The sequence below is a fragment of the Vipera berus genome, assembly GCF_964194415.1.
Source record: "Vipera berus genome assembly, chromosome: 1".
NCBI lineage: Eukaryota > Metazoa > Chordata > Lepidosauria > Squamata > Viperidae > Vipera > Vipera berus.
This window is the reverse complement of record NC_138202.1, coordinates 285,441,528-285,469,159: the sequence shown is the minus strand read 5'-3', so window position 1 is coordinate 285,469,159 and position 27,632 is coordinate 285,441,528. Positions and strand designations below refer to the sequence as shown.

The 27,632-nt window shown below is 41.1% G+C and overlaps 2 protein-coding genes across 3 annotated transcripts in view; one reads left to right on the top strand and one right to left on the bottom strand.

The window, feature by feature from the left end:
• Nucleotides 1-1,443: 1,443 nt before the first annotated feature.
• On the bottom strand, nt 1,444-11,329 carry TAF5L (TATA-box binding protein associated factor 5 like). The gene is made up of 5 exons (XM_081314458.1): nt 10,953-11,329; nt 9,600-9,744; nt 6,861-6,965; nt 5,275-5,999; nt 1,444-3,893 (listed from the first exon to the last, which is right to left on the bottom strand). The coding sequence occupies exons 2-5, from the start codon at nt 9,739-9,741 to the stop codon at nt 3,093-3,095; spliced, it is 1,773 nt and encodes a 590-aa protein (XP_081170584.1). The 5' UTR covers nt 9,742-9,744; nt 10,953-11,329; the 3' UTR covers nt 1,444-3,092.
• A 152-nt stretch (nt 11,330-11,481) lies between these two features.
• The window catches only part of URB2 (URB2 ribosome biogenesis homolog), a 28,362-nt gene continuing 12,211 nt past the window's right edge, over nt 11,482-27,632 (top strand). Inside the window, exons 1-6 of one of the 2 annotated variants that reach the window (XM_081326260.1) lie at nt 11,482-11,571; nt 15,435-15,571; nt 17,743-17,919; nt 19,695-23,076; nt 25,544-25,704; nt 27,018-27,128. In XM_081326260.1, the coding sequence (XP_081182386.1) occupies nt 15,446-15,571; nt 17,743-17,919; nt 19,695-23,076; nt 25,544-25,704; nt 27,018-27,128 (3,957 nt within the window). In that variant the 5' untranslated portion in view covers nt 11,482-11,571; nt 15,435-15,445. Of the gene's footprint in view, nt 11,786-15,434; nt 15,572-17,742; nt 17,920-19,694; nt 23,077-25,543; nt 25,705-27,017; nt 27,129-27,632 lie in introns of both variants that reach the window. The other variant, XM_081326259.1, reaches the window with a different exon arrangement.

The window sequence follows — 27,632 nt, the reverse complement described above, 5'->3', positions numbered from 1 at the left end:
CATCTTCTTCTTTGCTCTTCTTTGAACCTGTTCTATTTTTTAAAAAAGTTTGTGTAGTATAGTTTTTGAGATAGGATCTGATCAATGTAGAATATGTTAATTAATTAAACTGATATGCCACCCATCTCCCCAGTATGGCAACTCTTAATACTTCCTGAGATTTATAAATGAATGAAGGACGTCTTCTTGGATGCCAGCTGTGACCTTATTGTGTTAGATAATACCTGTATTAGGCAGCTCCAAAACACAAAATGTACAAGGCTTTCTGTTTGTAGAGTATTTATTATGATTCAGCTCAGCCTCTTTAACAATATGAGCCTATGCATTTAAACAATTGTGCTATTTTAGATCAATGCAGCTTAATTCTTGCTGTCTGTGGCATATTCTTCCTGTTGTGGGTGTCTGTAGGTTTTTGTTGTATTTTTGAGCCTAATCTCAATAATCAATAATAAGGAGATCTCTAAGAATTTTGCTGCCATTCTGATTTGGAAATTCTTTTGTTTTTTCCCTTCTATTTGTGTGTGCCCATCCTGTACGGACAGTTAGAAGCAATCAGCTCAGAGTCTCACCCCTGCAAGAGCTAAGAGGGGCATGCTAATCAGAATGGAGGCTTTTTATAATAGTAGCTCCCACACTATGGAACATACTTCCACAAGAAAAGGTCCTCGCACCATCATATCTGGCATTTAGAAGACGTTTTTTCAACAGGCACATAACAAGATCTGTTGTGTTTTTGTTTTGATCTGTATTTCCTTAATGTTGAGATAATTTACTGTGCATGTTGTGGTGACAATTTTTAGATGTGTTATTCATGCTTCTTCAAAAATTGCTACTCAACTGAATTTTAAAGTGATGGAAGTAGAAAATAATTAAACGCACGAGTACTTGTCTTTAATTTAAATGTAATGAAATTTTATGTCCTTTGTCACAGCTCCCTTTCTCTTTCAAACTGGAGTCTCTATTATAATACTTTTCTTCTCAAAAGTTGAGCATTCAATCCTAAAGAAATATAAAAACATCCAACATTGTGCAAGTCTACTTTCACATGTGTAACGGAATTCCTCTACTTTTCTCTGCAGTTCTGTGAGTAGTCCAAAATCTACTCCGCAATATTTCACAATTGTACAAAGTTTCAGAGGGTTTTGAGGACTGAATAAACTTTAATATATTCCTGAAAGAAAACCTGAATTAGATTTGCTTCCTAGATATAGCTACGGTATTTATATTGCATTGGTTTTTTAAAGCACTAGAAACTTTTGTATACTTTTATTAAAGTTGATAAGAAATGGTTGCTCATTTTACTGTATTTTTTAAAATAGTAACCAGTAATTTAAAACATGTTACTTTTAGCTTTGTTTAAAATCTGCTTCCTTCAGCCTCCACCTCTTTGCAAAATATACAAATTTAAGTGCATAAAAATATGAATAGCGCTTGCAGCATGTATACGGGTAAGAGAAACCTGTCATGGATTTATTTTCAAGCAAAGTTATGCAATCCATCAACATAGAGTCCACAATGTTAACAGATATAAAATTCAGAGCCTGCTTAAAGTATTTTTGGCTGAAAAAGACATATACAAAAATTAATATATTGGGGGAAATGAGGCATACAAGATGTGTAAAAAATATGTTAGGGAAAGTTGCATACAAAAATGTTTTTAGTTTTAAAAAAAACAATTTTCAAAATGGTACCGAACTCTGAAGAGATTATTTTTGTATATTTGTTAGACTGACATGGACAAGATACAAAAAGATCCTTACCCATGTGACAAAGTTAGATTTTATCTACTTCATAAAATCTGAATTCCATACAGAGATGCCAAACTTTTCTCTTTAAACTAAACATTTTAATTAAAAAAATACAAAATCTTTTCCCCCCAAAAGCAGAAATATTTGATCTTCTCTTAGAATGAAGAAATTAAAGTTGCTGTTCCCACCTTCCCGTTCCATTTTGCATGCTGACATTTGTATATGAAAATTTACTGAAATGTTTATTTCAGTAGAAAACATCACATATTGACAAAGCTGCATCTTCTAATACTTAATGATTTAGTGATACTAATTTCCATTCCCTGGATATCTTTGTTCATATTGTCTGCAAATAATGTTTCTGAAGAGAGGAATTGTCTTTCTAAATGGAGTTGAAATGTGCTACAATACATTTGGCCATGTTTTGCTGGTTCCTTCCACAGCTAATGTATTATTTCATCTATTAATCTTCTAGTATTTTATGTCATCATCACAGTGCAAATAGATGAGAGAAAACCCCAAATTTCTGATCTAGGAATAGCTACAAATGTGGTCCATATAAAGAATTAAAACCATTTTATATATTTGGTAGTGACAACAACTGCCATATATATTTTTAAAAATAATACAATGGCAACACTTTCTTTCCCCTTTAATCCCCTTCTACTCTCTCAAAAGTCCACTGCAGAAGGTTGGGAAACTTTCTGGGACATCACAGGAGATTGCAGTGGAAAACAGCCTTTTTTCTCTTCACCCATCAGGTTCTCTTATGTTGGATGAAAACATCCACGGACGGGAAGTTTTTAAAAAATTTTTATTTAGATCTAATCAAACATATTTTATGCTGAGTTGGGAAACTGTCCTTCAGTGTTACTTTAAACATTACTGAAATGTTATATATTTGGAAACATCCTCAGAACAGAATGTATTTTTCTACCCAAGGTGATGTCACATGTACTACATAATTGTTATTTTGACCCGTCACTAGTAGAAATAGGTAGGATGTTCCCATCAATGCGGGATTTTTAAGTGCAAATGCTCCAGTGATGATTTTACTTGTTTGGACCAGGTTTTGGACTACCCCTATGCCAAAATATTCTGGGCTGTTCATTTTATTACATTGCTTCCTAACTTTGCACTAATATAGAACTACGGTGAAATTCTTCTATTGCTCTCCCTTCCTATCATTTTTACAAAAATAAAAGATACTTTCAAATACAGTACTTCCATCATTCTGGATGTCTAACAAAGGGAAAGGGAAAAATTCACAGTCAATTATATATAATCTCAGTTTATAATAGACTCTAGTTTTCAATAACATCTTCTGTCCAATTTTCAAAAAGGCTAATGTTCCTGATTCTCTTGTGCAATTCCAGTCACTAAAAGAAGGTTACAGGCCATAAACTGTACACTCAGTACATTATTGATCTGTCCAGTATATACTCCAACTAGCTCGCTGGAAGAGCCGTCTACAGGAGCATTGCAGTAAGTGTTTCGAATATCCCAAACCCGAACAGAGTTGTCCATTGATGCAGAAGCAATCAAACTACTATCTGGGCTAAAAGTAAGGCTGGTGATACTATCTGTATGCCCCCGCAGTTCTTTGTAAAGAGTTCCAGATGCCAAGTCCCACAATTTTAAGCGCTGGTCTTCACCTGCTGAGGCCAAGTACTTACCATTGGGAGAAAAGGCAAGGGACAGGACAGGACCCCGGTGACCTGTAAACAGACGTACTGTGTTTCCTTGCTGGGTACTCCAGAGGCGTACTGTTTTGTCTGTAGATCCTGTTGCCAAGTAGTTAGAATTTGGATGAAATTTGATGCAGTCGACATCTGCTAAATGGCCCGCGTATATCCGTAGGGGATACGTCCGATCAAATGACCAGAGTCTTGCTGTACGGTCATGAGAACCACTAGCAAAGTACAAACTGCAAGGGCTGATGTCCAGGTCCCACACCGGATAAGCATGTCCTTGGTACAAGACAGTGTTTGTAAAACATCCAAGATCCCAGTATCTAATAGTTGTATCTTCAGAGCATGACAGCAATCCTGAACTGTCTGACAAAAAACTTGTGCTATACACTGGCCCAGAGTGCCCTCTTAATAACTTCATTTCAGTTCCTACATCATCATCATCATCTTCAGCCTGTAAAGAGAATAAAGAAGTTTCTTCAGATGATTTTTCTCTAGACTTTGCTTTTTTAATGTCTTTATCAAAACAATAACAGGACATTTTGTTGTCAAAATGTTCCAGAATTTTTACCAGTTACAACTAACAGAAATAAATAGGCTCAGTAAAATGCGGTCTTCTTGAGTCCTTCTCAAAGACCAACTTGGTTGCCAAATCCTACACTAACTAAGGTTTGTGGCTCATACAAAAGCAACCTTATGTAGAGAAATCAACCTTAGAAATTTTCAGCTTGTGTACCATTAATATCACTTTATCCAAGAAATGGCATAGAGAGTGCATCTACTGCTGATTCTCTTTCTGGGAGAATGTAGGCCTATTGAAATTTAAAACTATAACTTACATGGAATTAGTACCTCATTCAGTGAATAATCAATCCAATATTGTTGCCCTCAACTACCAGTATTAATAACAAGCAGACATTTACATGAATTATTTCATTACCCAATGTTTTCATAGAAAAATAGATCTGGGTGTCAACAATATACTGTAACACTCAAGTTTCAAATCTCTTGATGAGCTCTCTCCCGTTTCATGCAGATGTTGAGAAGCACTGAAAATGATATGGAGTCCCAAGGGACACCATATAATAACTGCTGTTTCAAAGAGCAGCTGTGTCTAAGAAGGACCATCTGAAATGTACCTGAGAGACGGAAACAGGCATTGCTATTTCTATTATATTCCATGTTTCTATATCTGATCCATGGCTAGAATATTAAAACTGCTTACAGGTCAAAAAAGAATTCTGTACATATGTTACTGAATCATAATAACTTGCCATAGAGATGTACACAAAGAGCTGGAGGAATTAAGATGTTTTGCATCTTTTGCAATTATATTATTTGGATTATGTTAACAGCTGGATACATGTAACTGGGTCTTCCTTATATTATTCATTTTTTTGCAGACAGATAGTTGGACTCAAATATTATAATTCACCTTGATTTGTGCCTTTGAAAAGTTGAGGTGTATTACTGTAAATGCAAATGAAGAATGAAACTGCCATCATTAGGAGTTATAATTGGCTAATGAAGTGTGCAATTAAATAAGGCCAAGTATTTGATCAGTTTTACTATTATCAGAGGTGGGTATATGGATAGTTTTAACATAAGTCTTTACCCACACAAAATAATGCTAGCTCACTATCATTTCGCACTGCCCAGCCTACCCATATGACTAACAGGTAGAAGGAAAGCACCAGTGTGAGGCAGATTTTGCTTTTGCTTTGGTTGTGAGAACATGACCATTTTTAAAATTTCTCACATAAAACATTTCAACATAAAAATAATACATTCTACCCATGATTCCAAAAATTTTCAGGATAACAAGATTCTCTGACCTCTTCATCCAAGATATCACAGGCCAAGTGGATTCGGGAAATATCTACTAAATGAGGCTCAGATTTCAGCTTCTTGGGCCGCAAGCTCCACAGCTTTACACAGGAATTGTCAAAACCAGCAGCCAGCAGCTTGCTATTTGGCGAGATCTCTGCCGTATTCAGCAACTGTTCAGTATTATAGAATGCATAGAAACATATGGTTGTAAGGGAGGGTGGCCCATCTTTGACTCTTTTAATGCTATCTTGCAAAAGGTCCAAGGCTGCCTCATTCTGCAGGATGGAAGCAGGCATGTCAGTAGGTTCTAGGCCATTGCTCTCACTGCGTGAAGAGCCACCACTAGCATACAGCTGGTAGTCCACTCTCTTGGCAGGCTGCACATCTAGGTGAATATGCAAGGATAGGACTTTGCAGAGAGCACTGTTGTTATCGCTCTGGAGGTAGCGGAGGAGGAAGTTGTAGCTGTCTTCCTGGAGGCGGATCACATACTTATTGTCCAGAAATGTCCGAAGCTTGAAGTTGGACAGGATGTCTTGAATTGTTAATGTAGTTTGTAGCTGTTCAATGATGTCTTTCTGGCTGGCATTCTGTAAGAACATCCCATGGAAGCGGCTGTAGAAACTGTCCACTGTGCTCTTTAGGCCATTTTGGACCATGTTGAGATGGAGGTAGACAAAGAGAGGGTACAGGAGTGGCATCACTTCCTGGCTATGCTGGGAATCTGAATCTAAACATCGAAGATAAAGAAAGATCACTTTTTACTCACTGAGGACTCAAGCAAATATTCGAGTGAAAATTAAGCAAGCCATCTCCCACCCCTATTACAGATAGCCTTTTGATTATATTTTTTAAAACAAATCATGGAATATTCAACATTACTTTTTGTTCATTACGAAATACAGGATAATTTTAAAACTCACATAGGAACCCTGTCTACGGCAGAATTAAGGGTGGGCAAATAAGTAGCCAGTTACACTCTGGCCCTTTAAAAGATTTGCTCTGGTAACAAAATGCCATTCCGTCTATGGAACTCCAGCCAAGGAAGGTACTCAGTTTCTTTACTTTGTTTTGGCATTTGTGGTAGAGAATAACATGCCGTCAGAGTAGAGATAAGAGTTAGAAATGGAAGATACAGGGACTAACATTCCAACGGCATTTGCAAAAAATCACATTCTTGGCCCAATGACTAAAGGTTGGTTTAGAGTTGCCCGCAACTGCCTGTAGTCGTTACCGCATATCTACATGGCAAAAGAGGTTGATGGGTATCTACATGGCAAAAGAGGTTGATGGGTAAAGTGTAGGTTGCAAATGGCTGCAGATGGGTCAATGCAAACACTTCCCATGTCATGCAGGTGTGTGCGTCCTGCATGCTGATTGGTTGATCTGACTTGTTCTGTGCATTGCTGTTTTGAGTGTTCTCTAGCCAGAACATTAACATTTGCAAATGTATGAATACAACAGTTATGCAACTGTCTACAAAAGCATACATGCAGTGCTGGAGAAATCTGCTTGACCTTTAAATCTGGCATACAATGTCAAGGAACTTTTCACTTAACAAATCTATAGCTCCAACCTGGATTTTACCCACCTGTCAGAAAGTTCCGCAACCGCCCAAACTGTACTTCATATTGTTGGGGCTCTGCTAAGCAGGGGGCAGCAGAAATCACATTTGTACAACCCGATTCAGATTGTACTAAAAAAATAAACAAAAATGAAGACAATTGGCTTTCAAAGGCATTGAATGCTGCAATGTAACTTGCTGCTTTTTTCATTCAAATACATAACTTTTGCATTTTTAAAACAATCTAGCAAACACCAGTTTCCATTATTTTTATAGGACAAATGGAACGGGTAGTAATCAGGTTGAAAATAATCCCCCATTCTTGGTATACTTCTTCTCTGTATGTAGAGTTTACAAACAAGTTAAGATTGTTAAGGTAATGTCTTATATTTCTATCAATCAAGTTTACCTTTTTCTTGATATAGAATGAATTCACATATGTAACTAAACTAACCACACACAAACACAAAAATCAGTATTTAGCATACCATGTTATCAGAGATTACTATCACAAAAAATTGATGGCACATGAAATGTCAGAATACGTTATTTCCTTTGAGCTAGGCCCATTCCTAACTTAAGTGGGGATTATTCAATAACCATATAATCCATTATCATTTTTAGAAATCCATCTAAATGTCCACCATAAAATCTGAAGAACTGTACTCATACTAATTTTACCTTGAGTATAGCTATCTATGCAATCTAGAATCCTAATTAAGCCAAAAAGGGCTTCACTAACTGTATGAACTGATCTTACACAATTTTAAAAGAAACATGGGTGAGAGGAATGAAGGAAAGAGTCCTTCCCCATCCTCTGAAATTCCACTTGAGGCATTCTATATGCAGTACTGTGGCATGAGAGATGCAAAATGAGTTATTTCAGGCAATCAAAGACAGAGACTCTGATCACAGAGCTCCTGCTAGCAAAATATACCTTTGTCTGATTTTTTCGGAAGCCTATCCCTTTCAGCAAATCCTCTCCGCCTTTGGGGCAAGCAAAGAACTGAGAGGGCCAGAGGGGCATAAATTCTTTTTTCCTTCCTGAGCACTGGTTTGATTCATCTCATTGTGAGACTGAAATAATTTTCTAGATTATGTCTATAAATAAGCCCTCAGGATGGCTAGATCTGTGGCTCAGCATCACTATAGATTCTGCTTATAGTGGAACCTCTACAATTAATTACTTTCCTATTAAGCTGGAAACCTAAATTTCACTGTTAGCATCCCATAAAAATCCTACAAGAAATCTAGAAGCAACTTTTGCAGTTACGTTGGCCAACAGTTCTCAAGACTGGAAAAAAGACACTTTAGGAACTAGGAATATATCTTAATCAGCTTGTGCCATGCAAATCCTACATAATTTAAATTCTATTAATTTAATTAGAGTCTTGCATTCATTGTCTGTGGGTTTACACAAGATATACAAAAATAATGAGCTCTGAAGATTTGGCTAAGGTAATTTAACATGTATTCCAGCATCACTGCAAACAAGAATGAGCAGTCCATATATCCTTTTTCCTATGAAGCTGTTTTTACTGTTTTAGACACACACGCTCAAATACACTAATAATGCCTCCAACATATTCATGGAAAAAACACATACGATGTTTGCATAGAGATGCTCTCCTCTCATATAACCTGAAACGGTAGATCAACATAGATTTCAAGCAAAAAACTAATGTAGTTGCTTATATAAGTATGGTCCCTGGTATTTGCCCCCAATCATAACTTCAAATTGTATGCTTTATTGCTGTTTTAAAATGCAATTATTTCCTATAGAACTGTCCAAAAATGACATAACATCCTTAAGTTATTTAGATTAATTTAATATAGCCATAGAACCCAGAATCAACACACCAAGATTTTAAATATGTATAAGCTCATAGGTTTAGAACATATATACTTCTTAACCATACAACCTCCCATAATTTTAATTTCGCTTATGAAATAAATGTTCCAACTCAATGATTAATTTAACTAATTAACTAAATCAATAAAAGTGCAGTTTCTCAACATTTCAAGATATACAGTAATAATTTAAAGATGCAGTTCTCAAATGAGTCACTTTCAAACATTCAGCTTTTGCAGATGTTTCATTATATCTTCTTATTTCAAAATCTCTAGCAAGTTTTCCTTGCAAATATTAACTGATAGTTAAAGAACCAGTTTAGTCAAAAGATTAAGGCACAGGCCTAGAAAGCAGAACACTCTGGGTTCAAGTCCCACCTTAGCCATAAAAAAGGCTTAGCAGGTTTGGGTTAGTCATTCTGTCTCATTCTGACCCAGCCCACCTCACAGGATTGTTTTTGGAGGGAAAATAAGAGGAAGATCTGTTGGATATATTCGCCACCTTGAATTATTTGTAAAAATAATGAAGATGGAATACAATAAGTAAAAAATATTTTTATAGTTATGAAATTATTTTTAATTACTATAATTATGAAAATAGTTATAAATAAATCATTTCGATTACAATCCTGCTTACACAGATGTCTGCAGAGGATATCAAATAAGTCAAGATGGTAGTTGCAACTATGTAATAAAAATCCTACTCCTTAAGTTCATGCAATGCGTGGAAAAAAGGATAGGACTTTGATCGAGCATTCCTAGCTATCATGTTGACTTTTCTGAGTCCCCCACCCCCCACCTGAATGCTGCTGAATTGGAGTCACTATGTTCAGTCTCTTCCCAAGTATATTCAAAGTAAATGCTTAGACATTTTGTAGTACTATAAAAATAATTTCATTGTTCCTTTCTGCATACCTGTTAGATTAGCTGCCATTTCTTCGGCTGTGTGGCATAAGCGCAATCCTTGTTTCAGAGGACCCTCTGAGTCTACGTACTGCCTGCGTTTGACATAGCAGGAAACAGCCATCTGAATCTGTTCGGTGCGTACACGTTTCATGACCTTCAAAGAGCGAGCAGAATTTTAATTGCAAGGAAACAGTATAATCATGAGTTTTATGTAGAATTTTCTTAAGACATAGTTACTGTGAGCTGCAAGTCTCTGCCATATTTCAGTCCGGAGAGAACTCCTCATACAATATTAGAAGGTAGTGTTTAGATTTCAGCACTTTGAGATGGATGGGATTTATGACAACGAAATACTTTCAGGCTTATGGGTTTTTTAAAATTAAAACCTTAACAAAATGTTGGGCAAGGATTTTGTCAAAGAAAACTTCAAATTGTCACTGGCCTCATTTATAAATCACATAGAACAATGTTTTTAACCAGTCTATTGATCAAATAAACCATAATCGCTGTGTTCACTGAGAATCTAACTTTTTAGATTTCATGGCACCCATCAAATTTAAATTACTTGGAAATCTTTATTTGCAAACAATTTTCAACATTATACAGCATTATTATGAATACTCCAAGTGATAACATAGGTGGGGAATTTGTGGCTTTCCATAACTTTCATAACTTACCATGCTGGCTGAATTGTTGCCTCCCCTCCTAACTGTTCAGCCTGCAAATGATATTTTTTTCTCTCCATCAATCAGAGACATGTCCCCCTAAATACTACTCCTGACATACCAACAGTCTTGGGTCATCAACTGTTTCTGTACAATAAGCAATGATATTTAGAACAGTACAATAGAATTAAAATTACTGCTAACCCCTACTGTGGCTATTTTATTTAAACTCCCAAGGGGATTTCTATTTGCTCAGTATCCAGAAAGCAAAAGATGAAACATAACCTAATACACGGCGGCTAAATATAAAGCCCACTTATTCAAAAGTTTCACGGACTGTGGCTTCATACTCCAAACCTTAACGAGGCAAGATGTACAAACGACCTCCCGTTTCTATGCCTCTTCCGCCACATCCGTCCCCAGGGAAAAGCACTTGCAAAAACACAAGGGAGGAAGGCAAGAAAAGCGGGATAAAAAGATGATCGGGAAGCATGCACAGCGAGAAGACACCCAGCTCTTCCTGCCGCTCCGGCAGCTGCACCGGCGGGGGGAAGAGGGGAAAAACCGAAGCCAAGAGCCCGACTTTAGCCAGGGAGGGCCCGAGAGCGCTTCCGCGCGCCACGCGCAGCTCGGCTGGTCTCGACTCTCCAACCCGCCCGAGCAAAGGAGCTGCTCCGCGGGGAAGAAATATACTCACTGGAGCATTGCAGGCATGGAAGAAGGGAGAGAGACAGAGAAAGGGAGCGCGCTAGCCGCGGCGAACGTGGGTGATTCCTAATGCAGGCACGCGGCAGAATTCCTGGGTTCGCGCCGTCAGTCACTGCGCCCAGCCGCGCGAGACGACTCCGCCGCGGTTGCTGCTGCTGGTGGTGGCGGCGAAGACCGCGGACTCCGGTGGTGGCGCGAGCGGTTTTTCCTCCCGGGTGAGTCTTCTGCAAACTAAGCTGGCTCGGACGTCCCGCGTTGCAAGGGCTGGTGGCGTGAGCTCGACGACTGTCGCGGCTGAAAACCGCCGCTCCATGACTGACGGAACTGACTCGCAGAAACCGGGGTGGGGAGGGCGGGAGGGGGGGGGAAGGAAAGGCAAGGCAGGGAGAAAGGCGAGTGCGCAGGCGTGGCCTTCAAGCCAATGGGAAGGCGCTGCTCTTTCTTTTCGACGCTCAGCTAGGAAGGCCTGCCCGGTTCCTTTCATCCGGATAATTAGGTGACCGAGAAGAGCACGAGGAGGTTCCGGAAGGAGGAACACGTGCGTGGGGCATCTGGGAAGCTCGTGGGAAGAGGAGGTGTCCTCCCCTCGCAGCCGTCCCGGGTCGGAGGTAGCCTGCCGCAGTCTCCGCGGTTGGATTACAGTCCTCCGCATCCTCTCGCAAACGTAACTTGTGCCTAAGCAATAGGTGGACTGTGGAAGTGAAGCCAGTTCCTCTTTATTTTAGTGATCCTCCCGGCAAGGGACTCTGGAAGCTGTTATCTGGCGGAGCGGCAAGTTTTGGGAAGGCAGCTTGAAGAGACGGGTCTTTTGCAGACTGATTTGTAAGCAACTCTCATTCGGTTTGCAAACTTGACATTTCAGATAAGCGACTCTGAGGAGGAAACCACGGGGAAGCCCTTTTATTTCTTGTGTTAAAAGGCAAACTTTCCTGGAAGTTATATAGTCTGCTCTGAATTTACTGCTTCTTAATTTGGTTGGGGGTCAGTTGATGGCCAGGCATGGACCCTTAGCAGGGCATATGCTAGATACAACAGAATAAAGAGTTGGAAGGTCTTCTAGTCCAATCCCTTGCTCAAGCAGAAAGCCATATACCAGGGGTCGGCAACCTCGGCTCTTTTATGACTCGAGGACTTCAACTCCCAGAATTCCTGAGCCAGCTATGCTGGCTCAGGAATTCTGGGAGTTGAAGTCCACAAGTCATAAAAGAGCCGAGGTTGCCGACCCCTGCCATATACCATTGCAGACAAATGATTGTTCACTCTTTTCTTTAACTGTAAGTCATGCAAAGTTAGGTTGGATTGAAATTATAGTTTAAAACATAGAAGGCACAAGTATGCCTGCTGATTGTATGTTTTCATGGGGCATTGTGTTGAAATCCTGATGTTAGCATTGGAACTGAATGATACTGAGGTGGGATTGTGGTTGCTGTATGAGAACTATTGGCAGGGTGTTTGAAGTGTTTCTTACATGAATTTGGAAATGAGAGACCATTTTGGTAGGTTGTTTCTACGGGGGTAGACACTATAGTAAATTATAATAAAAGTGTATAATAAGTAAGCAGTCAACAAATCAGCATTAAGAATCTGATTAGTTAATGTGCATATTCAAACTTAATAGTAAACAAAGGTTTGGCAATGATAGAGACTGAGATAGTGAGACTGAGACACTTTATTGATTTGAACAGTTTTTATTGAAACAGTCATAACCCCATAATTGCATGGTGTGTGCAGGAAAATGAATGTAGCGCTTATCTTTACCTTAAAGAATCAGTACCTTTTTCTGGGTGCTGCAGACCCTTTTTGGACGGTGCACTTGAAGTGCTGCTCAGCTTTGATATATATCTAATCTCTGTGCACAGTCTCATTGAGGACACACCTTGCTGCTATAAGAACAGGAAAAGGTAGGAGAAGGCTGTCATAGAATGAAGTGGTAATCTTAACATGACTTGCTAGGCTTAGGTGCACTTGGTTAGCTAGTTCCAGTTTGCCCTTTTCACTCTCTGATACTCAGTGCTTTTTTTGTAAAAGAAAAAGGTGCCGGAACTCACACATGTCATACAACCTGCCTTGCCTACCCTACAAGGTTCCATCCAAAAAAGGTGCCGGAACTTCGTTCTGAGCGTTCTATGAGAAAAAAAGCCCTGCTGATACTATTCTCTGAACCTATTTTCCAAAGTACCAGAAGGCAGATCAAGAAACAATAGATGGAAACCAAACTAGGAGAGAAGCAACCTAGAACTAAGGAGAAATTTCCTAACAGTGAAAACAATTAACCAGTGGAACAACTTGCCTTCAGAAGTTGAGAGTGCTTTATCACTGGAGGCTTTTAAGAAGAGTCTGGACAGCTACTTGTACCACTTTTAGAATATGGCAATATTCGAGGACCATCAGTCACCTAGGAAGGTGTCAAAAACCTGATGACCAAAAAAAAAAAGGAAAAAAGTGATAAAGTACAGGTAGTCCTCAATTTACAGCAGTTGGCTTAGTGACTGTTACTGAAAAAAATGACTTATGACCATTTTTCACACTTATGACCGTTGCAGCACCCCCCAGGGTCGTGTGATGCTTGGCAACTGCTTTATATTTATGATGGTTTCAGTGTTTCAAGGTCATGTGATCCCCTTTTGCAAACTTCTGACAAGCAAAGTCAATCGGGGAAACCGGACTCACTTCACAACTGTTACTAATTTAACAACTGCTTAACAAATGTGGCAAGAAAAGTCATAAAATGGGGCAAAACCCATTTAACAAATTTCTCACTTAGCAACATAAATTTTGGGCTCAATTGTGGTCATAAGTTGAGGACTATTTGTAGACCCACTTACCACACACTTCACAAGAAACTTGTGCCTGTTCCTCTGTCATTAATCTTTGCACTGTTCTCTCGCCTTCTCTCCCTCTGCTCGTCTCTAAGAAGCTTCTCTTCTTTGTATCTCTTTCTCTTCCTTTCCCACCAAAACCACCTCCTTTTATATCCTCTTCTTTCTTCCCCGCCTCCTCATTTTCTCTTCAGTGCATCTCCAGCTGACTCCTCTTCCCCCAGGCTGCATTTTGCTCCTGGAAGCGTCAGTGAGCCAGAGCCCGCACAGATCCTGGGCGCTCAGCAGAGCCCCGGCAACAGAGCAGCTACAGCTGATTCTCCCACAGGCCTGTACAGCGCTCCTCCTCCTTTAGCTCATCCCCCCCACTGTACCCTGGACATGTATACATAACCCGAACTACACTGTTGCTTCTCTGTCATATAATATTTGGGTATGCATAATTTGGTATTTATTTTTGTCATTTTTATGTAGTGTATATTGGAGGTGGTGACCCTTTGACAGCTGTATGCAACGAAATTTCATTTTAATGTATGCCGATTAGTGTACATTCTAAGTGACAATAAAGTTATTCTGTTCTGTTCTATTCTATTCTGTTCTGTTCTATTCCACTTTTTTTTGTTACACTGCTTTTCAACCTGTTGTACGTGTACCACCTGCCAGGTGCCGAAATACCACCAGTGGTACGTGTACCACGGGTTGAAAAGCACTGGACTGGAAGACCTCCAAAGTCCCTTGCAACTCTATTAACCGTTGGGGATACAGCTTACTGCAGGGGTGGTGCCTTTACGATCTGTGAACTTCAGCTCCCAGAATGGCTGTCTCATGTGTCATAAAGGGGCCATAGTTGCCTACCCTTGGCTTACAGCTTGATTCTAATCAGGAAAGAGCAGATCCTTCAAAACATTGTTTATTCTGCTGAAATGCTTATGAAAGGAAATCTAGGCATCTCTTAACATTAGATAATTTTTTCCTTCAGCAGATATTCTCTTTATTTCTTAAGCACCGGAAAAGGAATTTAAGGTCCCCCAGTGGTGTTAGAGTAACCCTTCAAAGTTGATTCGCATTTGTTTTTTATTTTATCCCAATATTACAATGGTGGATAGGCAGTATAAATGCAAACTTGTGAATGACTACAGATAGTCTTTGACTTACAACCATTCATTTAGTGATTGTTTAAAGTTACAACAGCTTCAAAAAAAAGGAACTTATGACTGTTTCTTGCACTTATGACTTGTTGCAGCATTCTTGTGGTCACATGATCAAAATTTCCGTAATTGCCAACAGGATGTATTTACAAAGGATTGCAGCATCCCAGGGTCACGTGATTGCCATTTGCAACCTTGCCATCTGGCTTCTGACAATAAAGTCAATGGGGAAACCTGTGGCTAAAAGATTGTAAAATTGGGTGTGGCTCACTTAACAACCACCTTGCTTAGGAATGGAAGTTCTGGTTCCAATTGTCATAAGTTGAGGACTGCTTGTACCATCAATGAATTCTTAGGAGGTATGAGAATTGAATTATAGAACTTGCTTTTTTCAACTGGTACCAACTATATTGCAGACCGGAACAGATATGCAGCAGTTTTAAGGAGCTGTCATGAAAATTTGGCTAGAAACATAATTAATATTCAGCTTTAAATAATTTTCAGGTGCTCCTTCCATGGCTGCAATTTACTCTGGCATTCATCTGAAGCTGAAAAGCTCAAAGACATCTTGGGAGGACAAACTCAAGTTGGCCCGGTTTGCGTGGATTTCTCATCAATGTTTCCTTCCAAACAAAGAACAAGTAATGTATTTCATTATATGTTTTCCCTTAAAACAGGGGTCTTCAAACTTGGCCCTTTTATGACTTGTGGACTTCAACTCCCAGAATTCCTCAGCCAGCGCATCATAAAAGGGCCAAGTTTCTGCCTTAAAAGATGTTCCATGCTGTTTTTATATTAGGAAGTCTTGAACCTGCTTGGCACTCTTTCTTCAACCAAAAGAAAGCTTAGTTATTTAAAACTTTTTAATCACTTATTTTATCCAAGTTTAAGTGACAGTGGATGAGAATTAATTTGATACTCGAAGAAGCATTTGAATAGCTCAAATGTCAAATTGTTTTGTTTTTCACGAGAGGGTGTTTTTATCATAACACACCATTCTTACTATATTTCTGTAATGTTAGAAATTGTGTTTGAAGGAAATGTAAATATACAGTACTGGATATTTTTGTAAACATCTCGTGCCATTCTTTCACCATTTTTAAAATTTACCTACCTTTAAGCCTACATTGTCTTTCTTAAAAAATATTTCTTTCCCTACACAAGAGTATATTTGGAGGACAACAATTTTGACTACATTTTAGGTGGATTTTTTAAAGGAGAAAAGGGAGATTTCCTTGCCTTTTTGCAGCTGCTTCATGAAAAGACTTTGAGGACATGCAGAAGGTTGGAGAAAGAAAAGATCTGTAACTCAAGCAGAAACATACTCCTTACATTGGATTTCATCCATGAAATACCAACATACCATGCAGATATAGATCTTATTGCTTTATTTTAAAAATTTGTACATTGCCCTTTGAAACCAAACTAAAAAGTTATTAATTCTCCCATCTAGTCACAATTAAGGATTCCTAATATGGTAGCACCTCTGATATTACTGGGAACATGGGACATATCCCTGGGCACCCAAGACCAACATTGACTGAAACCAAAGACATGGATGCTATATAAGGACTGAATTTTGTTAAGTCTGTACATAGTAACTTACCTACAATGAAGGGTCTGTTAGTAGCAGAAAACCTTCTGTAATTTATGAGAATAATTCATTATTTTCCAGATTGAGGGCTGACGGAGGGAGGCGGCGGGGGAGGCTTGTGCCGCCCAGTCCCGGTGCAAGCCATGGGAGAATTGGTGGTGGAGGAGGAGGCAGCAGCTGCCGCCGGGCAGGTGATCTGTGGGGTGAAGCACGAAGAAAGCCCCTGCGGTGCACAGTAGCAGCAGAGCCTTTCGCCATCACTCCCCGCTGGCTCTGAAATGGCAGAGGGGGACCAGGCCTAAACCACCCATCCTCCAGCATGGCAGTCCGGTTTGGGAGGGGAGAGAAAGGGAAGGTCGCCGAGCAAGGAATGGCCTGACAGCGGGGGTGGGGCTGAAGGAAGCGGGTGCGGGGTGCGTGGGGCAGCTCCACCCCCTCCCCTGCCTGCCTGCCTGGCCTCGTGGCGGCAGTGGCGCAACACATGCTTTCCTGTCCCATTGCAGCAGCGAGGTGGGACAGTGGGCGGGGTCCTAACGAGGGCTTATTTTGGGGGTAGGGCTTATATTAGGCCCGCCCACCCACCCCCAAAATCAGGGTAGGTCTTATTTATGGGGTGGGGCTTATTTTTGGGGAAACACGGTAGTTATATACTAGTAGGTCTTATCTATGTTTCTCTTTGTCATGTAAAATTAAATGTGTTGTTCTATTCCACTGAAGTTCCTAGTATTTCCATGCGTGTGAAAATGTAGCTTTAGTGAATTTTTGGAAGGGTCACATCACCCACATCCAATACATATAGAATCCAAATTTTAAGCGTAAATAATCTTTGATGGGAGTTTTGGAAATTGGGAGATCTCTCTGATTGTGAGGAAAAGAAAAGAACAAGAAAAGAAAAAGATCATGTGTGCCCAGATATAGTCCTACAGGTACAGGCAGCTTTAGTTGCAAGCTATATAACAGATGTACAAGGTGGTGAGGACTGTTAATAAGGAAGTAGAATGAATCTCTATGTTTTGATATAGTCGTCTCTTTAATCACAATACTGGAAGCCTGACATTTATACATAAGTATTGAGTTGCCCTTCCATGTCCTGCATTAGTGAAACAGATTTGTTTATTTTTAGGAATCACATTATTTGCCTCAAACTGCTTTGTGTCCCCTATCCTATCTAAAACAATCATTGTTAATATGTATGTATGGGTATTTTGGTGGATACAGGTCTTACTTGATTGGGTGAGTCATAGCTTGGTTTCCTGCTACAATAAGAAACTTGAATTGCCAGATGAAATAATTGAGAAGCTTTGGATTTACCTGGATGGCATCATTCACAGCAAAAAGCTGCAGAATCTTTTCAACGATGGAAAAACGGTAACTCTGCGTTTTACAATTGCACAGGTATGTTTATAAAGAAATAAACTTTTACATAGATCCATCTTCCTTTGGAAATAATGCCCAGATTGCTTTGAGATCTTGCTGACTATCTGCTGAACCTTTTCTCTTTAAATCACAATTTCAGTTGCAAATTTTTTTGCAACTCTCCCATAATAATCTGATACTTTCTGGAAGCTATATTTCTTTATGAACAGCTTTTCTTAGTTTAGCTGTCTCCAATTGTGTCTTGGTTGCAACTCAAAGAATTCCAGCCAGGGAATTGTTTGCTGTTACAACACATCTGGAAGATGCCAGCTTGGGCAGTACTATTGCAATCCAGCAGTCATTTATAAATATCTATAAGCAGGTATGTATGTTGAGCACATAAAAATATATTGGTACTTGCAGGAATATTGTGTGATACCAGTATATTCACTAGTTAGACATTTTAACTTAGTATCACTGTTGTACATTGTAGCTATAAATAGGGGTGTTTTTTTAAAGAATTAATACGTATCTTCTTGAGATAGAATTGTGAATGAGAATTTAGAACAATACATTATACTTTTAAATGTACATACTAGATGCCATATCTTCCCAGCCAAAGAATATTGATTGTTACACTTGACTATTTACATGTTATTCAAGAACAAAATCCCACTAATTGTTGTAAAGCTTTAACAGAGCATAATATTTTTTAGCTTCCGGAGATAGATAAAAGATGTTTTGTTTTTTAGTGAGAAAATATGAGAGACTATGAGAAGCAAATGGAGGATTCAGCTGATGTGAAACAAGGCAACACAACTTTGATATCGTGTGTGTGTGTGTGTGTGTGTGTGTGTGTGTGTGTGTGTGTGTGTGTTAGAAAGGAAATGCTCCCAGACTGCCTAGGGCCAGGGTAGGCAACCTCGGCTCTTTTATGACTCGTGGACTTCAACTCCCAGAATTCCTGAGCCAGCATGGCTGGCTCAGGAATTCTGGGAGTTGAAGTCCACGAGTCATAAAAGAGCCGAGGTTGCCTACCCCTGGCCTAGGGACTTTTAAGTTTTCAAGCGTATATTTTTACCTGAATGTCTGTGGAGATTTTCAGTCATCCAAGTCATGGTTGTCCCAAAGGTGGTTTTTCAAAAGGCAACAAAACTTCCTTTGTTTTTGCTTGAAGATGTTTTGCTTTTCATCCAAGAAGTTTCTTCAGTTTTCACTGAATGGTGGAGAATGAAAGGATTTATATTTGTTGCAGTCATCTTAGCCCTCTTTCTGGCAGTCATTGAGGCCACTTGGAGGTTTTTCTGTGTCCTCAGGGTCACCTATATTTTTACCTCTGAGTTGTATTAAATATGCCTTCCTGGATTCTGGAGTGGTTCTTTGTTCGTAGGTGCCAACTATGTGGGGCTTGACAACAAGAAATGCTTCTTTTGAGTGAAATAAAACACACATTGCTTTAAAAATCAGATTGTGCTAGTATGATAAAAAAATTTTTTTTTTACAAAGTCATTGCCTGATTTAACATTCACCTTTATAGAATCTTCCTTATCTATAATCCATTTGTAAATGATGTTTTGTCTGTCTGCTTTTGGATCCTCAGGATAAGGGTGAATTTCCATAATTACTGTCATTACAAAGAGCCAGAACAGACGATAGTCCAATTTTTAAATGAGTAAAATGTAAAAGGAGGGAAATAAAATGGTTTATATCATGTGATTTATCAGATAATAATAAATATACAAGAAGAAACTGAGTTTAATTTAGATACAGATCCTTGAACATAACTTCTGTTTTGTACCTTGTCTCATCTTTAGGTCATAAATGAAAATCTTTCTCTTGCTTACAATCAAAAAACACTGAAGAATGTCAAGGCAGTGCTAAGCTGTTGTAGCGGCATCCTTTCCAAACCTCCTCTTTCAATAGTTTATACTGCAAAATTTGAACTTCTGGTACATCTTCTGAGTAAGTTGACCTGGCTAACCTGTTGGCAGCTATCATCAGAAAATCCTGTATCCCTCCAGTTGTTTGATGTCCTTCAACTGAGCCTCAGGCAATATCTTCTAATCCAGCGGCAGCAAACCAATGCAAATCGCGTATTTGGACAAGTGATCCAACACCTGCTGCAGCCATGCCTGTTGCTTAGATACTTGCTAACAGTGAAAGTACGGGCTGATGCAGCTGATGATTGCATTCATCCACATCTCAGCAAGGAAGTCCGAAATCATGTAGACACTTTGCTCAAGGCTGGTATTTTCCAACAGGAGCTCTTGTCATCCTACAGAGGAGAGCTGTTGCCAGAGAAGGAATCTGTTGGCACGAAGAAAGGAGGCTTGAAAAATCTGCTTCTCCCAGCCAATTCGATCCAGACTTCTTTAAGAGACGCCGCCTTTTGCGAACCAGCTCTTCATGGAAAAGTGGTAGCGCATTCAGTGCCTTTGCTTTTCAAGCTCTTTTTAGATACTTATAATAAGCCGGAAGACCATCTGGTTTGCTTTCACATGCTTACCAAGCTTTACGGCTGCTTACGGATTTCTTGCCTGCGAGGGAGTCTTTGGGAGAACCAGCTTCCAGCGTCAGAATGGAGCTGGGAGCTGCTTGCAGTGGAGCAGCTTCTCAATTTGGTGCTGAGCAATAATATTTATAATGTGGCTGCTGATCGGATTCGGCACAAGGCAGTCCAGTTTGATTTTTACCGTCAGTTAGCGCAGTTGCTGATGAATCATTCACAGGCCACCATACCTGCCTGGTTTAGATGTCTCAAGGCCTTGATTTCATTAAATCACTTGATTGTGGATCCTGATTTGGATGACTTAGTGGCCTTGGCTTGGATTGATGCCGAGGTCTTTGAACCACGTGCAAAGAAAGCTCAGACAGCCCTTGTCAGCACGGTCTTCTCCACTTACACCAAATTGCGCCAGTTCCAAAATCTCTTCCAAGAAATTTTATCGGTCATCTTACGTCCTGCTGCAGAAGAGTCAAGACTCCCACTGTTGCCAGCCGGTATCAGGGCCAAGCTATGTGAGTGTCTTTTGGATCTGCCATCCAATCAGGTACTGGATATAGTAGCTCTCACGATGGAGAAATGTCAGACTTTGGTCATTCCTCACGTCAAGGGGGATTCCGACATGGCCTCAAAGCTTCTGTCCATAAGCACATTGCTCTTTTCTGTTCTCTTCCACATGAAGAGTTTAGATGATTCCACTCCATTGACTGTTGTGCATCGCACCCAGAACCTCCTGGAGGCAATGCGGAAGAATCTCATCCAAGTTTTATTTGACCTGCTGAGAAGTTCTGAGGCAGAAAAAACAGAACTTGAGCTTTGGACAGAGAAGATCAGTAATTCAGCTCTTCTTCTTGCTTGTGTCTGGGTAGAAAGTGATACTCTTTTTGTCTTAAACTGCAAGCAGTATAGCTCCCCCTTGGCCCCCTTGCTTGATGATTCTTCTGAAGAAAACTGGGACTTCTCAACCGTATTTCCCGGTTTAGATGCAGAGTGTTGGGAGAAGATAGATAAGCTGGCAAAGTGTTCCTCCCCAACGAGCAGCTACTGCACTGAATGGCTGGTGCTTCAAAAAATAAAGAGGATGCTAATGCACACCACCAGTTGGACAGAGGCATTGCATCGGACATTGCAAAGTGCTGCGGCTTTCATTCTTCAGTCTGGAAGAGCTTCCCTGAACAGAGAAGAATTGGAACCCTGGGATGGTAGTGCAAGTAGTATAACTACTCTTACTTATCCAGTGGCACATTGGCACCTGGTAGTCTCAAATCTTCCTGTCCTGTTTCCCTACCTTTCTGAGGATGATACAGAGTATATTGCGCAGGTGCTGCTGAAAACACTCTTGGTTAAGCAAACCCAGGTAACCTTTGCTGATGAGGACGATTTCTTACTCACAATGGAGAACCTGTCTAAGGATTTATTGCACAGCTCTCTTCTTCCAGAACTGCAGATGCTGCAGTGTTTTTTCCTAAGCCAAATCATTCAGCGCTGTGCTAGTGTTCTCTCGTCTACATTTCCAAACATTCCCAATCAGCCTCTTCTGTTGCTGTGTGGAGGAGATACTCCGTGGTGTGAAGCTGCCCCTTCTGGTCATGCGGCCAGCGTAAGGTCTAGCAATGACTTTTCAGTCTCATGGGCAGCTATGGAGAAAGCTGCTCTCAGTATACTGTCGTTAGCGAAAGACGGATCTTACGCTACCTTGGAAGAAGAACATATCGAAGAGCTCTTGAGCATACTAGAGGTCATTTCAGCACTGCACGTAGACAGCTTCTTTCCTTTGGATTTCACACGATGCTTTCTTCTGTTGATTTCTTTGACAGTTAATACCAGAGCAAGCGTTTCTTGCAGCGAAGCCTTATCTTTAAAGTTTTTGGCAGCCTGCTTCCACCGTCTAGCATGCTTGCAGGCCGGAAGACATGCAAACTCATCCTTCAAGGTTTTGTACGCTAGCGATGTTCTCGAAGTTCTCCTCACCTCTGCGTTTGCGGTCTGCAAGACCTCTGGCAGAGCCTTGAAGACTGATGCTTGGGATGGGTTTCTTCATGAGCTCCAAGTCTTTTTGGAACACTATCTTCAGGTCATCCTAGAAAGGAGGCAGAGTGTGAAACTGAACCTGGAAAAGTTCCTGTCGTTCATCACAAGTTGCCAACCATGTGATACAAGTTCTGGACAGTCTGACCATTGGAGCCCTAAAGCTGACCAGGTTCTTTTAGTGGCATTAATTTCATTGTGTCACGTTCTGGCTACGTACCTGCAAGAACAACCGGATGGAAAACTACAGATTTCAGGAATGCTACCTGTTTTTCTTAAACAGGCCATGTTGCAAACAGGAACAACTGTCGAGTTCTGCCTTAGAAACCACAGAAAAGGCCAGCCTTTACCTTTGGCTTTTATACCGCACATTACTATTCTTCTCAAAGCGGATTCATCTTGTTTTCAATCTGTGGCTCCTGCAGCTGGTGAGAACGAACTACAAGACCCCATGAAGTCAAGCAAAAACCGGCAGCTTTTTCACAGGGAACTATATCAAAGCTTTTGTGTGCAAATATTGAGAGAACTTGAGTTGGCAGATGATAACCCCCAGTTCCTTCACTCTGCTTTGCAGTTTTTGTCTGCTTTCTGTTCCATGCCGGAACTGTATCCACCAGACGTAACTTCTATTGCAGTATTTAATTCGGTCAGAAAACTACTTGCAGGTAAGGAAGTACAATTCTTATTTCTTCACTCCTCTCCTAAATATTGAAGGGAGATGGTAGATTAGAAACAGTTCCAGAGAGCCAGTGTTGAGCAAGTTTCAAAAATCAGCACCCAGGAATAATAAAGATTATGAAAGAGGTGACAGGTCAGAATTATTGTGGATGGCCAGCAATGGCAGATTAATGGCATCTCTAAACATGATTTGTCTATCATGGCTGTGACGTGACTCTAAAATGAGGGTGAAGGTTTGTTCTCCGAGCTTGTGGGTTGGTTTCCAGATGTTTCGTTACCAGGCTAGGTAACATCTTCAGTAGAGATTAGGGGATGTCAGTGTCGGTCTTCTTCTATTTATAATCCTATCCTTTTTACCTTTATGTACTTCCTGGCCTGTTGGAAACACATTCAGTGGTACAAATTTACCATGGTGCACCATAGTGTATTTTTGGTGGGCTTTGGACAATCTGCCTGATTTTCTTGTGGTTCCTAGAATTTTTACAGCAGGGGTCCCTAACCTGTGGGCCACGGCAGGCCATGTGAAGGGATGGCACTCACCCCCACACACTCGCACTACCGCCACCCCGAGTGTCCCACCGCACTAGTGCTGCTTCGCCCCAGAGCGTCCCACCGGCGCTAGTGCCGCCTATAGCATCCCGCCGGCATTAGTGCCACCCTGCCCCCGAGCTTCCCATCCCACCGGTGCTAGTACCGTCCCGCCCATTTGCATGTGTGCACGTAGCAGTTCCTGCCTCCCTTTCCAGGCCACCAAATCAAAAAGGTTGGAGACCTCTGTTTTAGGGGCTAATGTTTGGTTCCTTAAAGACATCCTAATCCCCTCTCTTTAGTACAAAAACTGGTTCTAAAAGGTTGAGCCCTGTCTGTTTTGTTGTTAACTGCGAAGTCGTGTCTGACCCATCGCGACCCCATGGACAATGTTCCTCCAGGCCTTTCTGTCCTCTACCATCTTCTAGAGTCCATTTAAGCTCATGCCTCCTGTTTCAGTGACTCCATCCAGCCACCTCATTCTCTGTCGTCCCCTTCTTCTATTGCCCTCAATCTTTCCCAGCATTAGGCTCTTCTCCAGTGAGTCCTTCCTTCTCATTAGGTGGCCAAAGTATTTGAGTTTCAAGTTCAGGATCTGGCCTTCTAAAGAGCAGTCAGGGTTGATCTCCTCTAGGACTGACCGGTTTGATCGCCCGTCTGTTTAGGAACCATAATTGAGCTGTTGGGGATTTTTCTTGAAGCACAAACTGAAGTCACCAAAAAGCGCCTACTTATAATCATGCATTTTAGGTTTTAATTTCTTTGAAAAAATAGTTGATCATTGCCAGTTGGATGTCTACAATAAGATTTTATTGGCTTCTCCATTGTTGCCTGATAGCAAACTGGGTTGGAGATGTTATTTAGTTAGCTCTCTTTGCTGGGCATGAAGAATATTGCTTCTCATTTCCTCTTCTGTCCTCCTATATCCCAAAACAGGCCATATTGGCTGGGAGAGAAGCAGAGAGTTGTGTGGAATACAGTATAATTACCTGATAATGGTAGCAGCTTGCCTAACTTAGAAGTTGGGGGGAACCAAGGGCTGTCTAGATGCAGCTTTTGGTAGTTCTACTATCATGGCCTATGATAAAGAATATTTAGCATGGTAGTTCTAGAGCAGGGGTGTCAAACTCAATTTCATTGAGGGCCGCATCAGCATTGCGGTTGCCCTCAGGGGGCCGGGTGGGTATGGCCAGGGTGGGCGTGGCCTACTGGGTGGGCATGGCTAGAGTGCGTATGGCCTACTGGGTAGGCATGGCCAGCTCTACATCGTTCGCATCAAGGGTGCCTATGGGGGCCTGGGCAGGAGTGGGACAGATCTGAGGGTCTCTGGCAGAAGGAGGGTCTCTGGGCCAGGGCCAAGGCAGTGGGGGCCATTCCCTCACTGTTTCCAGGATGGCTTTGCGGGCCACATGAAACCACTTTGCGGGCCGGATCCGGCCCCCGGGCCTTGTGTTTGACATGTCTGTTCTAGAGTATCTGCAGAATTACATTTTTTAAAAATTAATCTTGGAAAAGGAGCTTTAGTGGCATTGTGCTGTCTCCTGCCTTTTGTGACTATTCCACTGTGTGAAATTCTGCTAATACATTTTATAATTTACAAGAAGTTCTATTGATAGAAATAATTTGAGATTTTGGCAAGACGTACACATGACAGGAGAGGCTAGATTTTCCATCCTTCTCCTGCCTTCTGGATGCAGAAAAGGAGATATTGTTGTTGGTGTGTGAGGAATGCTGTTAAGTCTGTTGCACTATAAAGAAAAAGAATGGGTTGGTTTGTCATTTCAATAATTGACAAATAAATGGGGGAAGTAAAGGGAAGTAAAGGGTAAAAAGTAAGGGAAAGTTTTGCGCTATAATGGTTTGGCCTCTGTCAGCGGTTTGTGGGCCTTAAGAGTTTGGATGATGGTTTCTCTTGAACTATTGCAGGTCCTGAAGTCAAAGGCCAGTTAATTCAAGATCTAGATGTTCCCTTGACTGAACTGATTGCCCAGCTGGTGGAGAATGCTACCACTGATGACTTTTCTACCATGTTGAGGCTGCTGATTGAGGGACTCAATGTTTGTAATCTTTGGAAACAAAATCCTGAAGTAGGGACAATGTTATTCTTTTTAAAAAAAATGTATTTGAATCCTTGGTGCTTAGCATTTGCCTTCATCCAGTTCCATGCTTTTGAATTACTTTGTTTCTGAACAGGTTTTCTGTTTTGTATTTTTTACATACAGTAATTTTTACACAAAGAAGGTAAAAGTTAAAGGTTTCCCTGTCTAGTCATGTCCCACTCCAGTGGGTGGTGCTCATCTTTGTTTCTTGGCTGAGGAAGCCAGCATTGTCCGAAGACAATTTCCATGGTCACGTGACCAGCATGGCTATATGCCAGTGACGACAAACCTTTTAGAGACCAAGTGCCCCAAACCTGCCCCCCCACCTGCCCCACCCCCTGCTCTGCCCAGCCCTCGCCTGCCCACAGGGCCACCCAACAGCGCCATGGCAGCCACACCCTCTGCCCACGCCCCACAGCATCAACTGTGTGTGACAGGGCGTGAGGGTGGAGTCTTGTCCTGGCTGCCATGTCCTTGGCTTCACAACTCTATGCGGGCCACACTCGGGGATGACTCTCCGGGGGGGAGTTGCTGGTGAGGAGGGGGCCATGGTGGGAGGCGGGGCTGGGATGATGGCGCGCATGCCCACAAAGAGGGCTCTGAGTGCTGCCTCTGGCACGTGTGCCATAGGTTCACCACCACTACTATATGCCAAAGGTGCACGGAATGCTGTTACCTTTCCACTGAAGTGGTACCTATTTATCTACTCGCATTTGCATGCTTTGAAACTGCTATTTGGGCAGGAACTGGGCAGAAATGGGATTTCACCCTGTTGCTAGGCACTCAGATCTTGAACAGCTCCAGCTCACAAGCTGAGCCTCTGTAAGTGCTGAGCCATTGTGCCCTCTGCATGAGGAAGTTGAGATTAAACCCACAAACTTTCTGAGTACAAAATGGGTACTCTGCCTCTAAATCTTATACTATAGGTAGTTCCTGAGTTACATGAGGGTTATTTTTTTTAGGAATTTTTGTGTAAGCTAATTATCACGAATGACCAAAAATAATTGCACCATTCGGAAAAATATAATGTTACAGTCTTAATCAGTTGATTCAATGCTTAAGTAGTTGCTTATCTATCCAGTTGTCTATGCATTGGCAAGCTTCAGAATTTTTTAAAAAAATATGATTAGCATACAGATATTTTAAGGGACTCACTTCTACACGTTTTTTGTATATTTAAATTTCATTTACTTTTATACAATCCTGGTTAACCTAATATTTTCTACATTGCAATTTGCTTGTATCTTTTATCTTTTTCTTGTTTGCTTATTACCCTTATTTTCTTGGTATGTTTCGTACAGATAGTATTATCAGCTGTTACCTTACTGAAAGTACTACTCAACTGTCTTCTAAGTGGAGAGAAAGAGAAAGTTTTCTGGTTTTGTACTCCCCAGATAATGACTGCTTTAGCTGTAAGTACCTCTGCTGCTGGATTAGGCATATGCTACTGAATTTAGGTCACTGTTTATGTTTATGCATTGACACCCCCCCCCGCCCCCCAAAGACAGAGATATGAAAAAGAAGCATAGACCTTTCATATTGTAGTCTTAGTCTGAGGATCAAAAACTAAATACCGTATATACTTGAGTATAAGCCGACTCGAGTATAAGCCGAGACCCCCAATTTCACCCCCAAAAACTGGAAAAAGTTGGTGACTTGAGTATAAGCCGATCCGCCGTTCTGCAAGCCTCCGCCGCCGGCTGCTTCGTTCCGCAGTGGAAAGAAGCAGGCAGGCTGCTTCGTTCCGCAGTGGAAAGAAGCAGCCTGCTTCGTTCAGGCTGCTTCGTTCCACAGCGGAAAGAAGCAGGCAGGCAGGGGGCGGAGGAACGGAGACCCGGCGACGTTTGGGGAGGTTTGGGCGCCTCTCCAAATATCCCCAAACGTCGCCGGGTCTCCGTTCCTCTGTGCCCTGCCTG